The 14,680-nt window shown below is 45.0% G+C and overlaps 1 protein-coding gene across 1 annotated transcript in view; it reads right to left on the bottom strand.

Annotated features, from left to right (window-relative positions):
• Window positions 1-331: 331 nt before the first annotated feature.
• LOC131591980 (vasculin-like) overlaps window positions 332-14,680 on the bottom strand; it is a 45,240-nt gene continuing 30,891 nt past the window's right edge. The window contains exons 5-6 of the mRNA XM_058863163.1: window positions 1,611-1,713; window positions 332-823 (exon numbers count right to left, since the gene is read on the bottom strand). Of these exons, the coding sequence (XP_058719146.1) occupies window positions 665-823; window positions 1,611-1,713 (262 nt within the window). The 3' untranslated portion in view covers window positions 332-664. The remainder of the gene's footprint in view (window positions 824-1,610; window positions 1,714-14,680) is intronic.

The following is a 14,680-nucleotide window of genomic DNA, read 5'->3' as shown; positions in this document are numbered from 1 at the left end:
CAGTCTTGCAATACCCCATATAAAACCTTCAAATAAAAGGTTAGTTCTAGGAACTTGAAACTGAGACATCAGGGGTTTGTTTTTTTTCCATTAATAATGATAACTACACTACAAATGCCTAAAGAACAGTTATATGTGGAAAAAGAACGGTACAACAGCTCAATTAAGGAAAAGAACTTTAGTGAACTTAGCTCATTTTAGCCAACATGCTACATTGCTCTTTTTGCATACAAAGTGGACTCAAGGATTTCCATTTTAATAAAGGAATGACTTGGCAAGCAAAACACTGTGTCAAGCTGGGTTGGTTTTTTTTCCTCATATGCTTGGACATATTAAGACAAGTCTTGATAAACATTACACAATTCCTTTTTGTTTTATTATTAGATGAGAAAGTCTGATTTATTATATTGTCACATTGCTACTCAGAAATGCTGCAGTGATGAAGTCAATCAATGTTGGGTCAACCCAAGTCCTCATTCTACATTTTTTCACACAGAAATTATGGTAATGTTCAACAAAATATTCCTTACTTTCTTTAGAGAAAAGTCCTATCATTCTTCCTCTAATGGGGCATGTTACTACATCAATTAGAACTTTTTTCAAACAATACATCCCCAGATTTTCATGGGATCAAAACAAGCTTCTACAGATGTTACAGAAATCTTCACACATCATCATCATCTGATGTATCACTGCTGCTTGTCTCAGAATCTTCATTCTCCAGAGCAGGTTTGAAAGTGTTTTTTTTCCAGGGACTAAATTTAAAATCACAGATGAAGCTGTTTTTCAAAATGCCATTTTTTCGAAGGCCATTTCTTTGTAACTGAAATGAGAAAACAAGATGTATCAGAGAAATAAAAAACTAAAAACAACATTCTGTTGCATTTCAGCATTCTCTATGTCATCTATGGGCTACATTAGATGCACTGTACAACCTATTTTATATATATATGCACAACAGAAAATTTACCTGAGAACCTTCACTTCTGGGCCAGCCACCTGCATCTAAGAGCGTCCAACAATGCTAAACTAAGCTCCTGCAGTGAACAAGAGTTTACCCTCTTCTTAGCCACTTCCTCAGACATCTTGCCCCAGTGATCCCTCCCACATGGTCTCTCCTGTGATGCAGTCTCTTTTTTCATGGTCTGCTGCAAACACCTGTGCTAAGAAGGGCAGGTTCTGCAGCAAGGAAAGGGACCAGGAGGAGAAAAAGCAGAGAGGAATGGGTATCCCAGTCTGTTTACTTAATGCAGTTGGAAAGTCAGACAGTGGAAAGAAGGAAACAACTTATTTTAGAAGAAAGAAATTACTGCATTTCCAGACATAATGCAAAAACTGGGCAATAAGCCAAGCATTTAAGAGTTTAATACTCAGAACCATTTCCCTACCCTTCCCTTATTAGTTTGAGAACAGGTGTTCTTACAATAAGCACTGATCCCCTATCTTTTTAAAGCAACTGTTATTCTGAAAGCACAAGGAGGCAAGAAAGAGAGAAAAAAAAGGGTACTGAAATGGCAGCATCCTTAACCATCAGAATTACTGGAGATCCCCCTCAAAAGTAGAGACTTAGGGTAGCCTCTGACAAGTTCATAAAGGAACATTAGTGTTACCTGTTCACTAATAACTTGAAATTCCCTCATCTCATCCTCTGTTAGTGGAGCACATGTTTCATCATTTTCACTGTCTTCCTGCCAGCCCATCTCCTTTAACAACCTTTAAAATAAAAAGGACAACATTAAGAAATTTGCTACACACACTCAGATGTTTCAAGATCTGCCTATGTAGATGTGTAAAGACCTGTAATAAATGGATTAATCGGCTCATATTTTAAACAAACTGTTACATAGAAGTAGGTTAAAAGCTTTACAAAAGATATATAAAGCACAAAGGTTGAGAAGTTCTCAAGCCTTTCACAGATGACTATTTTACCTCTATATGTTTAATTTCAAAAGTTAAAAAAATTAAACAGTAATACTTTATCTATAGAACATAATTTTAAGCATAAAAATACCATCACTTGCACATACCAAGTACTACATTTCCTGCCATCAGGTTTCACATAGATCCTGCTTTTCTGTCAACCCACTAAACATAAGGACACAAAAGCCAAATTTCATCATATTATCTCACTCAGTTTCATAGAATCGCTAAGGTTGGAAGAGGCCTTTAAGATCATACAGTCCAATTGTCAACCCAGCACTGCCACTGTAACCCCTAAACCACATCACCCAGCGCCAGATCCAGATGCCTCTTAAACGCCTCCAGAGATGATGACTCTAACACCTCCCTGGGCAATCTATTTCAATGACTGACTACTTGAACAGCGAAAAACATTTTTCTACTATTTAATCTGAATGTCCTCTGTCTCAGCTTAAGGCCATTTCCTCTGGTCCTCTCACTGCAGGCATGGTAGAAAAGACCTGCCCCCACCTCACTACAACTTCCTGTCAGGGAGTTGTAGAGAGTGATGAAGTCCCCCTTGAGCCTCCTCTTCTCAAGACTAAACAACCCCAGCTCCCTCAGCAGTTCCTCATAAGATATGTTTTCTAGACCTTTCATGAGCCTTTTTGCCCTTCCCTGGACATGTTCTAGAATTTCTATGTCCTGTTTAAAGTGAGGGGCCCAAAAAACTGAACACAGTACTTGAGGTGTGGCCTCACCAGTGCTGAGTACAGGGGAATGATCACTTCCCTTGTCCTGCTGTCCACACTTCGTGATACAGGCCAAGATGCCATTGGCCTTCTTGGCTACCTGGACATGTTGCTGGCTCATGTTCAACTGGCCTTCAACCAGCACCCTCAAGTCCCTTTCTGCTGAACAGGTCTCAAGCCACGCTTCCCCCAGACTGTAGCACCGCATGGGGTTGCTGCAACCCAAGTGCAGGATGCAATATTTTGCTTTATTGAACCTCATGCAGTTGTCCTTAACCCATTGTTCGAGTTTGTCCAGATCCCTCTGCAGAGCCTTCCTGCCCTCGAGCAGATCAACGCTCCCACCCAACTTTGTGTCATCTGCAAATTTTCTGAGGGTGCATTAAATCCCCATGACCAGATTATCACTTCACGATCTTTATTACCAGATGAAAAAAAGCTGACAGTTTTTCATATTATGTGTCCTGGTTTAGGGCAAATTTGGGAGAAAACCTCCAGTGGGGCTCTCCCCGGGAAGCAAACCCACGTGCCCCTTTTCTCCCACCCCCCAACCGGTTCGGGAAGAGATTCCTCTGAGAGAAGTGGAAAAAACCTGTTTATTTCACAGGCACAGCACTACCCAGCACAAAAATGAACAATATCAAATTACAAAACCTCTCGCCGTTCAGAAGAGATTACAAACTTCAGAGGGTCTCTTTCCTGTGGGTGTTCGCTCTGTTATCAGTCCTTCTGGTGCTGGAAAATGCCTCTGCCCAGGCTAGGCTCCCGGTAGTCCACGGGTGCAAGCTCCCAGTGCTCTCCCGAGACTCCAGTCCAGAGCAGGTTCGATTCGTTTCAGAAAAAGGGAAAGAAAACAGTCCAGGAAGACCTCTCTGCTCTGGCTAGCTGGAAAGCCAAGGCAATCTGTCTCTTGTTGTCTGTCTGTGCTGTAGTCAAAACTCCCGATGCGGGGGGAGCAAGTACAGTCTCTGATAACAGACTCGGTGCTTCTTTTCCACTCACTTTTACTCTTAGATGAAATTTTAAGAATACAAAACCTGTGTCTGGGTTAGGTGGACGAATGGGGATACAATTTATCATCATAATCAACCCAGGACATTATGTTTTGATAAGGACAGTAGAACAGAACAGCATAGCTTTGGAGAAGTAGATAAAGGATGTAACTTAGGAAAACAGAAGTCATGCAAAACGCAAACAGGATCACAGCTGAGCTCTGCAAGGCTGACTAAGCAGAAGTTGTGCAAAACAATGATATTGTGCTTACTCAAAAGTGGGTGTTGAGGAACAGCCACCTAAAAAGGACATCGTATGTTGAAGACCACCAAAGAAGACCCCAAAGAATGATATAAAGACTTCCAATAAGGGGTGTAACTATGCAAAATAAAGTAATACATATACATCAAGTAAGCGGGGATACCTAATGAATATGTAATCAGTGTGTATGATAAAAACTCTGTTTACCCAATGCTTGGGGCACTCAATTAGAGGAAGGATCCTCTGAGTGACCAGTGTGCTGCAATAAAGAATGCCTGCTTTCTAATACTCAGAAATGTGTTAGAAAGTTTCTGACTGATGTTGGTATCAGTTTCAATTGGATGGCTGCTCTCCAGGACTGCGGCAATAAAAAAAGCAGAAGATAAAAGAATTTGGATCATCTGCAAGTTTGGCAGGATGTCTAAACACCCACCCCCCCCCCCCCCCATAGTTGGTGCATAAAGAGATAACCTGGGCTAAAAGGCTTGGCAAGGGGTCATCTCTGGTGCCAAAAGGGCTCAGAACTCAGCTAAGAATCAACATCTTAGTCTGGAGAGCAGATGTGGGAAGAGATAAAATAAATATTCTTGACTAAGAGATACTGTTTTACAAACTATAAAAAACACACAAATTATCACAGAGGCAGAAGCCTTCTACACACACACCCTAAAAGTGTGGGAGACCCCTCCCCAGAGTTTGGATGCAAATTCCATGGTTGCTTCCCTGGGGATTGAGGGAAAGGATGTGTGCCCCATCAACAACTGGATGGTAAGATACATTGAATCCTAAGTTATATTATTTCTTCTCTAGCTGTAACATTAATAGGTACCTTTAACCTCGCGCTGTTTATATCTACTAGTAGTTTCTCTTTTTTTCCTTATTCTTGTGGAGTATTAGGTCGTTTTAAGTCTTATGTCTGTTAGTTTTTTGTCTATTAAATAATTCTATAATAGACTGAATCAGCCATTATTAAAGAACATGTGAATGAAAGTGGGTTTTGGGGTTCTGGCCGCCTCAATAAAGATACTGCTTGCTGCCAGAGGCCTGGGAAAAAGGCAAGGGACTTATCTAGACCCCCACATCCATTTGTAACTGCCGTGGCGATGGAAAGCCCGGAGCACCGCGACTTCTCTAGAGAAGCAGCCCTGAAAAGGGCTGGGCCGAAGCGCGTGTGAGCGACTTCAGGCAGGCGAGTGATTCCAGCTCAGCTCAGCGGCGGCGGGCAGGCTACACGGGAAGAAGGGACGAGAAAGCTGGTCCAGTGTTCCGCTAAGCACAAACCTTTATTCAGGCAGAGCTTTGGTGAAGGGAGCTAGCAACAGCTAATCTCCCGAACAGGGGAAAACCCGGGATATTTATAGGGGAGGAGAGGGGCAGGGGGGAGCCTGAGATACATGTATCGGGGTGGGACAGCAGGGGGGAACACCAATGGGGCACAACAGTTTAACATATCTAACTCAAAAATCCCTGGGAGCGATACATTGTGTCTCTCTTACAGAGAAGTATCTTGTTTCCAGGGGAGAGCCAGGATCTCGGGCTCGGTGGGCTCCTCCGCACCCACATGTAACAGCAAGTTCAGCTGGTGATGTACAGGACTTCACTTAAAAGCATATATGGTATTAGGACTATGAACTTTACAGCCTATTAAGCTGCAACTTCCATTAGTTGTGAATATATTTGTGTAAGAAGTTATCAAAGGCAAATTACTTTAGTACATCAAGTGACCCTGGCTACACTAGTTCAAGCAGGAAAAAATCAGAATCTAAGTAACTACCTGTAGGAGTCTAGAAATGCAGGAACATTTCTCTGCTTGTGTAATTCTCTGAAAAATACATCAATTGTATATAATACTGATAAAAAGGCTTCCAAATATCCCTGAATAAGCCAGAGCTTGTAAGAGATTGAATAAGAAGTAGAAAAATAGTTTTTTTGACACAGAGGTGAAAGTATAAGTTTTAAGAGGGTTCCACACATGGAGTAAAGATGGAGGAAAAAGGGTGTAGTTTTTAGTCCTTCTTCTTCCTTCTTCTCCATGCTTCTGCAGTTTATAAAAGCACAGAATATAATTAGTTTAGAATTAGTCGCACTTTTAATTACGTTAGTAGATATAGAAAACTTATTTGTTAAAGTATGATAACAATATACGTGTCAGTAGTTAATAGGATAGAAATTAGTATAAGAGTGAAAAAGCCGCGTGTTTCGGGACCATTTTGTATCATTAGAACAAGATGAGCCAGGCTGTGGCGATTTAAGCTTGTGCAGTTAGTCTGGATAGACCTGCCAAGTTCTGTAAAGATCCTTTAATAAACTAGAGAAATCAGAACCTAATGAGTCCGGGAGCTTTCTTCGAGTGATGAAGACGGAGATAAGTGGAACTCCCCACGAGGGAGGATCCCAGGAGAATTCAGCCCAGAGGAGGCTGAGGAATTAAAGAGAGACTGTATCTACAGAGAAGTCAGCCCAGAGGAGGCTGGGGAGTAAGAGAAAATTGTATCTTAAAGAGAATTCAGCCCAGAGGAGGCTGGGAGACTATAGAGAGCTGTATCTACAGAGAATTCAGCCCAGAGGAGGCTGAGGGACTATAGAGAGCTGTATCTACAGAGAATTCGGCCTAGAGGAGGCTGGGAGAATATAGAAAGTTATATCCACAGAGAACAGAGCCCAAAGGAGGCAAAGAGAGAGAGACAGAGGTAACAACTACCTTCATTTAAAGACAAGAAATCTCTGTCAGATGGAAAAGTAAGAATGTATCTCCTTTGCATAACTGATCTGGTGGAGCAGCAGTGTAGGAATGTGTTGTAATGCATTTAGAAATGATGGTATGACCCAAAGAATGTACCCCCGAAAATGTAGAATTGTAAGTTCCTTTCCCTTATCTCTTTCTCCCCAGTTCCCCTTATTGGTTGTGTGAATGTAAGTCACCCTCTTCCCCCTGCCTTCAAAAAGGGGTGCTTATCGATACCTCTTCCTCTTTCCCTCCTGATCTTCTCCACGGGATTCCAAGAAATAAAGCTGCACTCCCATCTCACCTAAGGGAAAGGGCCTCGTTTTTAAGATATTCTTTTCTAAGCTAAACTATCTCCCCTGTTTCCCTGGCTGCTGCTGGGTGGACAGTGGTGACAGAGAGTCAGGGGACATAGAAATTATAGCAGTTGGCGCCCATTGGTGCGGCTCTAAGAGACCCCCAAAAGCAGCTGGAAGCACACATGTGTGCTTCGCAAGCCTGGACACGTCAATTACCTTGAAAAGCTAAAACGCAAATATAGCCTACAAGGAAAAAATCAGTAGCCTTCTCAAGCCCAGAGAAAGTCGATGTCACTGTAAGAGACGGTCCGAAGATTCTCTCATCTGTCTCACAACCATCTCAAGGACAGAGACTGAGACCCTGAATATCACGGCCTGCGCAGCAGTGTGCGTGAGCCAAGCCAGGATCAGCTGGGCGCGCGTCCGAGCCGGCGGCTGTGAGAACCACAGGCATGAACGGCAGGGCTTTCCCCGCTGGTGACGGGGAACGGCCGGTGTAGCGAGCGCAGAGGTGGGGTGGTGACACCGGCGGCAGGGCCGGCGGCAGCGGTGGCGGGGCCATCCCGGACTGTGTGATCGGTGGCCGCGGCGTGGAGGCCCTTACCCATGCGGCGTCGGGATAGAGCTGCGGGCTCAGCGTGGAACCAGCTGCAGCACGTTGTGCGTGGCAGCTGTGTGGCGTGGGCGCGCGGTGGCCACAGGACGGCTGAGCTTATCTTATCCCAGTGTGTGTGGGGGGGTAGCAAGCTGAGAGAGAAAAAAAAAAAAAAAGCCGGCCTCTGCTTGCTTAGTTGCTTTTGCAGTAAAACAAGATAAAAATGAGGTGTGCTAACACATTGTTAATAGCAGAAATGGGATCCAAAATCTCTATACCCCAACCAAATTTTGAATCCAAATTGCAAGAATTTTTAAGTACTGTAAATGTCAAAATTTCTAGAAAAAAGTTAAAACGCTTCATCTCATGGTTATCTCATAACATTCCACAGCTTGATTTGTCAGAAGTAAATTGTATCTCTGCATGGGATCAAATTGGCAAAATTTTAACACATAAAGTAGAAAATGGAGACAAAAATGCTTCAAAATATCTTCCAATTTTTCTTATAATTCGAAAAGAATTAATTAACAGAGAAAAAGACATAAAAAACAGCCACTGCAGTTTCCATCAGTTTCTCCTACTTCTTCCGCTAAACGCTTTGCCCCTGACCTGAAAAAGATACATGGAACAGATCCAGAAGCTCAGGAAATGCATGGTAATAATGCCATTTCTAGATCCATGTGTCTCATTCAGCCCCCCATCTCTGATCGTGTCGCGCAAGCTATCAGAGAGCTTTCCCTGTACCCCCATATCCTGACTATTAAATCCCCCTACCCCCATGTGGCTGGAATCCAAGATGGAGCTGGCCATGTGCCAGATAGCCATGTGGAGAAACCACCCTCGTATCTCCCTCCCCCTTCCCATGTCTCTTTCCACCCACCTCTCTCCGCCCAGTTCCCCAACTCCTCCCATAACCCCTCCCCTCCCTCACACATTTCCCTTCCTCCTACCATACCCTGCCCAGGCATGACATCACCTTGCAACCCTGCCTCCAAATGTTGAAACCTTGCTCTCCACACCCCCACCCCCTGTCCCCATGGGGAGGGGGGGAGTGAGAGGAGTGGCCCTACCCTCTGCTTCCATGGGGGGGCAGGGGAAGGGGTGTCCTGGCTCTGCCCCCCAGGGGGGGGAGATGTGTCCCTGCCCAGCCCCTGTGGGGGTGTGGCTGGGTCCCTCCACCCATCCGGGGGTGAGGTGAGGCCCCCTGGGCCTGCTGGGGGTCCAGATAAGTCCCTTCACCGAACCAAGGGTGAGGCAGGACCCCCTGGGCCTACTGGGGGCAGGGCTGAGTCCCCTCATCCATCCAGTGGGGAAGCAAGTTCTCCAAGGCCTGGTGGGTGTGGGGCTGGGCAGGGAAACCCCGGAGATACAGGCTCTGGGGAAGATAGGGATATGCCTACAGCTGCACCTGTGATATTTACTGGTAAAAAAAGAACTAATAGACAATATCAGCCTTTCTCTTACCATGATATCCGAGAGATATGCAAAATACAATGTGAATTTGGCAAAAACAGTGAAATACTAAAAAAGAATGATTATAGCTACTTTAAAATCTCAGGAGTTAGTTCCTGCTGACCTCAAAGACTTCTTCAGGTGCCTCTAACCCCCACTGAGTTTGATTTTTGGGAAAGTTCATGGAAAAGGTCATTAAAAGACCTCCTAGATGAACTCAAGCAAAGCATGCAGGATGCAAAAGATGCAGGAAATAATGAAATTACTTTTGAGCACCTCTGTGGGGAAGAGAGGTGGAGCAAGCCTGAAGATCAGGCACAGGTTCTAACAAAACCTATTTTAATAAGATCTGTGATGTAGCATAAAAAGCTTACAATAAATTACCAACACTTGAAACCCAAGTCAGTTATGTAAATATTAACCAATTTTCATCAGAAAGTTTTTTGCAGTTTGTCGACCGACTTAGAACACATGTGCAACAACAGGTACAAGAACCAGTAGTGCAAGCAGAACTGATCAAAGAAATGGCTCAAAGAAATGCCAACGAGGCCTGCCGCAAAGTGATTTTAAATCTGCCCATCTACCCTCCACCCACCATAGCAGACATGATCCAGGTCTGCTCCAAGAAAGCAGATCTGTACAGTGCACACGACAAGAAACCAGGACCATTCAACCCAAGGGCTGTAGCAGCAGCAACAAAAGGGATGAACAGGCTACAGATGTCACCAGAACAGCTACAGCACATCATCTGCTTCCAGTGCAAGAGGCCAGGACATTTTGCAAGGAACTCTCCTCAAAACCAGCAACAAGGGAAACACCAGAAAGAAGCTGTAGCCAATCAACAAAAAAACTGAAGTCAAAGCGCTTTTCTGTGAAGCGCAGACACATAAAAATGACAGACATGAAACAGGAAAAAGACTCTGTTTTAATGGGAAAAGGGGACGAAGGGGAGTGGGGTGGGAGACTGCAGAAACATAATTGTGGGGAATGCATGCCTAATAACATCTGGCAACCGCAAAAGCGATTCAGACTTGTAACTGCTAAAGCTTTTAGTTTCAGACCTGATCGTTGAACGGTCATTGGAGTGGACCTGCAGGACAATTCACAAGACCTGGCTGGACTGGATAGTAGGTATTTTGTTATTGGAGACACAGCACACACACCAATAGAGATTGAGGTGGCTCCCATGACAATTAAGGGAGACCTAACACACCTCATTCTCTTGGCAAGATGTCCTCAACCACCCTTCTATGTAGCCAAAGGGCAGATAATAGCCCAAGTGATCCCTGTCCCAACAGAAGACCCAGTAGATGACAAAGCACCAGGAGTATACTGGGCAGAAGTGGTGGGTGAAGACAAACCCATTATGGGGTGTAACCTGACACATAAATCAGAACATCTCCATGTAGAAGGGTTGATTGACACTGAGGCAGATGTGACTATCATACCTGAAAAGGTGTGGCCTTCACATTGGGAACTGCAACCCGTGGCAGGCAAAATACAGGGTGTTGGAAGGGTGAAACTGGCAAAAATCTCTAAAGCTATTGTTCAGATAGAAGGTCCGGATGGAAGATTGGCTAGTATCCGTCCATTTGTCACTGATTACAAGTGCCCCCTGTGGGGAAGAGACACCATGTCCCAGTGGGGAGTGAACTTAACAATTCCTGAGACCCCCAAGGATTTTTAGAAGAGGCCACTGTAGAATGTCCAGTCCAAAAGTTATCTTGGCTAGATAATAATCCAATTTGGGTGAACCAGTGGCCTCTCAGCAGACAAAAACTCGGGAGGCTAGAAAAATTGGTGGAAGAAGAATTGGCCAAGGGACACATAGTAGAAACAACCAGCCCTTGGAATTCCCCGGTGTTTGTAATAAAAAAGCCAGGGAAAGATAAATGGCTCCTCCTACAAGATTTGAGACAAATAAACAAAAAAATAGAGGACATGGGGTCTCTTCAACCAGGTATGCCATCCCCGACAATGTTACCACAAAATTGGCTACTGGCAGTACTGGATATTAAAGACTGTTTTTTTCAAATTCCCCTGCACCCAGCTGATGCACCAAGATTTGCCTTTTCCATACCAACAATTAACCGAGAAGCTCCAATGAAATGGTACCACTGGACAGTACTCTCAGGGGATGAAAGCGAGCCCCTTCATGTGCCAATGGTATGCGGGGTCATTGCTGTCCCCAGTACATGCTGAAAAAAGAGATGCCATCATTTTGCACTACATGGATGATGTGTTAGTGTGCTGTCCCAATAACAACATGCTGCAAGACACCCTTGACCGAGTGGTTATAAAGTTTTAACCTCTGCTGGGTTCCAATTGCAGGAAAACAAAGTTCAAATGATGCCACCTTGGAAATACTTGGGCCTGGAGATCACTAAACGGACTGTTGTTCCACAGATATTGGAAATCATTAGCAATCCTAAAACTCTAGCAGATCTCCATTCCCTATGTGGATCACTAAACTGGGTCAGACCATGGCTAGGTCTCATTAATGAAGACCTGAGGCCCCTGATCAATTTATTGAAAGGGGAGAAAGAGTTCCTGTCTCCCAGGGAACTGACTCCAGAAGCAAAAACTGCAGTTGAAAAAGTACCAAGGGCTTTGACAGAAAGACAGGCACATCGCTTCAAGCCTTAGATGCCTTTCAAATTTATTGTCCTGGGGAAACTACCACACCTACCTGGGTTGATATTCTAGTGGGCCCAGGGGCAGAGAGATGCACTCTTAATCATAGAGTGGGTCATCCTCTCCCATCAAAGACCCAAAAGTATCATCAAGCCACAAGACCTGATGTCTCAGCTGATCCAAAAAGCCAGGGTAAGGCTGCGGGAACTGGCAGGTTGTGACTTTATGCGTATTCACCTTCTGGTCAGACTCTCTGGAGAAGGCAAACACTCTAATGAGAAACTGACCAAGGAGATGTTTGAACACCTGCTGCAGAGTAATGCTAACCTCCAGTTAGCTCTGGACAGCTACAGTGGGCAAATATCAGTTCATGCACCATCACACAAATTGTTTCATGAGGAATTTCATCTCATTCCTCGTGAGAAAAGGAGCCGAAGGCCACTCAAAGCTCTCACAGTGTTCACTGATTCATCTGGGGCATCTCATAAGTCGGTGATGATGTTGAGGGTTAGGTGGGAATTTTTACCCATTATGTGCTGGGAAACCTAACTACCGGTACTTAGGGGTGCTCACAAAGGACAAAGAGTGGCCGGGCTCAGGGTGGCGGGGGAAGGGGACAGAAAAAGGAGGGTGGGGACAGTTTTTAGCTGGCTTTTTCCTCGGCTTCGGGGAAGAAGGACGTTCGTGCGCTGGGTCGCGGAGCTGCTTCTTCTCCTTCTCCCCTCTTCCCTCTTTGTTGGTGGCCTCGCACTCCCTGTCCTGCCAGCTGATACACCTCATCCACCAGCCTAGGATCTCAGCTCATCCCTGCTGTTCCAGCTGACTGTTTCCTCGGAGCCCTGCAGGAGCACCGGGACTGACTGCCCGAGGGGTTTGTGAAAACAAAGCCTCTCCTCCATCCCGTCTCAGCCGAGAAAGCTGTCCCGGGGTCCCTGGTTCTGTTTTCTTGTTATTGCTGTAGTTATTGTTTGTTTGTTTACCTGGTTATACTAGTAAAGAACTGTTATTCCTATCCCCAGATCTCTGCCTGAAAGCCCCTTGATTTCAAAATTATAATAATTCGGAGGGAGGGGGTCTACATTCTTTCATCCCAAGGGAGGCTCCTGCTCTCCCTAGCAGACACCTGTCTTCTAGAACCAAGACAGATGACTTGGAGAAATCCACAGACTCAGCTTTGGGAAGCTGATGTTGAGTTTGTAGAAGGATCACCCCAGATAGCTGAACTGGCTGCGGTCGTGAGAGCCTTTGAGAAATTTTCAGAACCGATTAATTTGGTTACTGACTCAGCCTACGTAGCAGGAGTGGTGTCCAGAGCGGAGCAGGCAGTTCTCAAGGACATTGAGAACGAACATCTCTTTAGATTGCTCTCAAAACTGATTTATTTGGTTTCAACTCGAGAGCATCTTTTCTATGTGATGCACATAAAATCGCATTCCGATTTACCAGGTGAAATTGCTGAGGGGAACCGCAAAGCTGATTCCCTTGCTGCCTCAGCTGAAAAAGTACGTCTCCCAAATGTGTTTCAAGAGGCAAAATTAGGTCATCAGCAATACCATCAAAATATGCCAGTACTGATCTGTCAATTCCAGCTGACACGGGGTCAGGCTAAAGCCATTGTGGCTACCTGTCCCAATTGTCAGCTCCAGGCAGTGCCATCATTAGGTGTTGGGGTCAATCCCTGAGGCCTTGGAAGCTTTGACGTGTGGCAAACAGATATCACTCACATTCCCAGTTTTGGTTGCCTTAAGTATGTGCACGTGAGTATTGATACACACTCAGGAGCAGTGTACACTTCTGCTCATGCAGGAGAAAAATATGTACATGCCAAACAACACTTACTACAGGCCTTTTCACTGCTGGGCATCCCTAGGGAAATTAAAACAGATAATGGCCCAGCATATAAATCCAAGGAGTTCCTGGAATTTGTCCAGCAGTGGGGAGTGGACCACAAAACTGGCATCCCTCACTCCCCCACAGGCCAAGCAGTGATTGAGCGTACCCACCAGACGCTCAAACAAGTCCTAGCCAGGCAAGGTAATGGGACAGTGTGGATGTCTCCACAGCAAAATCTTTGCAAAGCTATATTTACCATCAGTTTCCTGAACTGTTCATTTGAAAACATGAATCCTCCAGTTACTCGGCATTTTAACAGTGGTGATCAGTTTGAATTGTTGCAGCGTCCACCGGTTTTAATCAGGGACCCTGAAACTTGGCAAACCAAGGGCCCCTATGAACTTGTCACCTGGGGTCGTGGTTATGCGCGTGTATCCACCCCTACAGGCCCCCGATGGATACCTCAAAAACGGGTAAAGCCTTTTGTTCCCAGAAACCCAGCCCCAGCAGAAGAAGAAGAGAGACAAGGGGCAGTTGCTTCCAAAAGAAGATGCCGCTGGGAAAAACAAGAAGAAACTTTCCTAACCTCTGGTTACTGTCTGACTTACACACATTGACTGTGAATATGCTTTAAAAATGTTTGTTTCTTTTCTTTTAGTAAAGACCTACCTCACACTCAAACCCATGATGAGCCCTACCTCAGCTGTCATCCTGCTTGCGCTGAGCAGCCTGGCAGCTGCCTGGATCATCCCTCAGCCACAACAGAACATCTGAGTGACCCTGGCACAAACACTCCAGCAAAATAATACCTGTTTATCCACTGCAGCAGCAAAAGAGCTTATGTCCACCTGTCTGGTAAGAATCTCTGCAGGCTGGAGACTTTGCAGCCAGCTTTAGTGTTCCCATGTTTATTAGATTTTCTTCTGCTGCTGCATGGACACGAATGCCAGGAATTTGAAGGACTTTGCTGCCTAAACCTGTCCTCGAAAGCTCCCAATGTCCATGGAGCCCTCTGAGAGATGAAGAATTTGATCAGACAAGTGAAGCAAGAAGCCAAGGACTGGTTTAGTGAGCTGTTTAAAGGCTGGGGACTCACAGGATGGTAGACCTTGATAATCAAAACAATCTTGTTGTTTTTTGTTGTTCTGTTTCTAATCGTGCTAGCATTCGGAGTTGTCCGTTGTTTAGTTTTAAAAGCTCTCAAAAAAAATTAGTCTCTACTACCTCAGAGATCAAC

Source organism: Poecile atricapillus, chromosome W (genome assembly GCF_030490865.1).
Source record: "Poecile atricapillus isolate bPoeAtr1 chromosome W, bPoeAtr1.hap1, whole genome shotgun sequence".
In the NCBI taxonomy this organism is placed as follows: domain Eukaryota; kingdom Metazoa; phylum Chordata; class Aves; order Passeriformes; family Paridae; genus Poecile; species Poecile atricapillus.
Note: the sequence above shows the minus strand (reverse complement) of the source record. Positions and strands in the feature narration are given on the sequence as shown.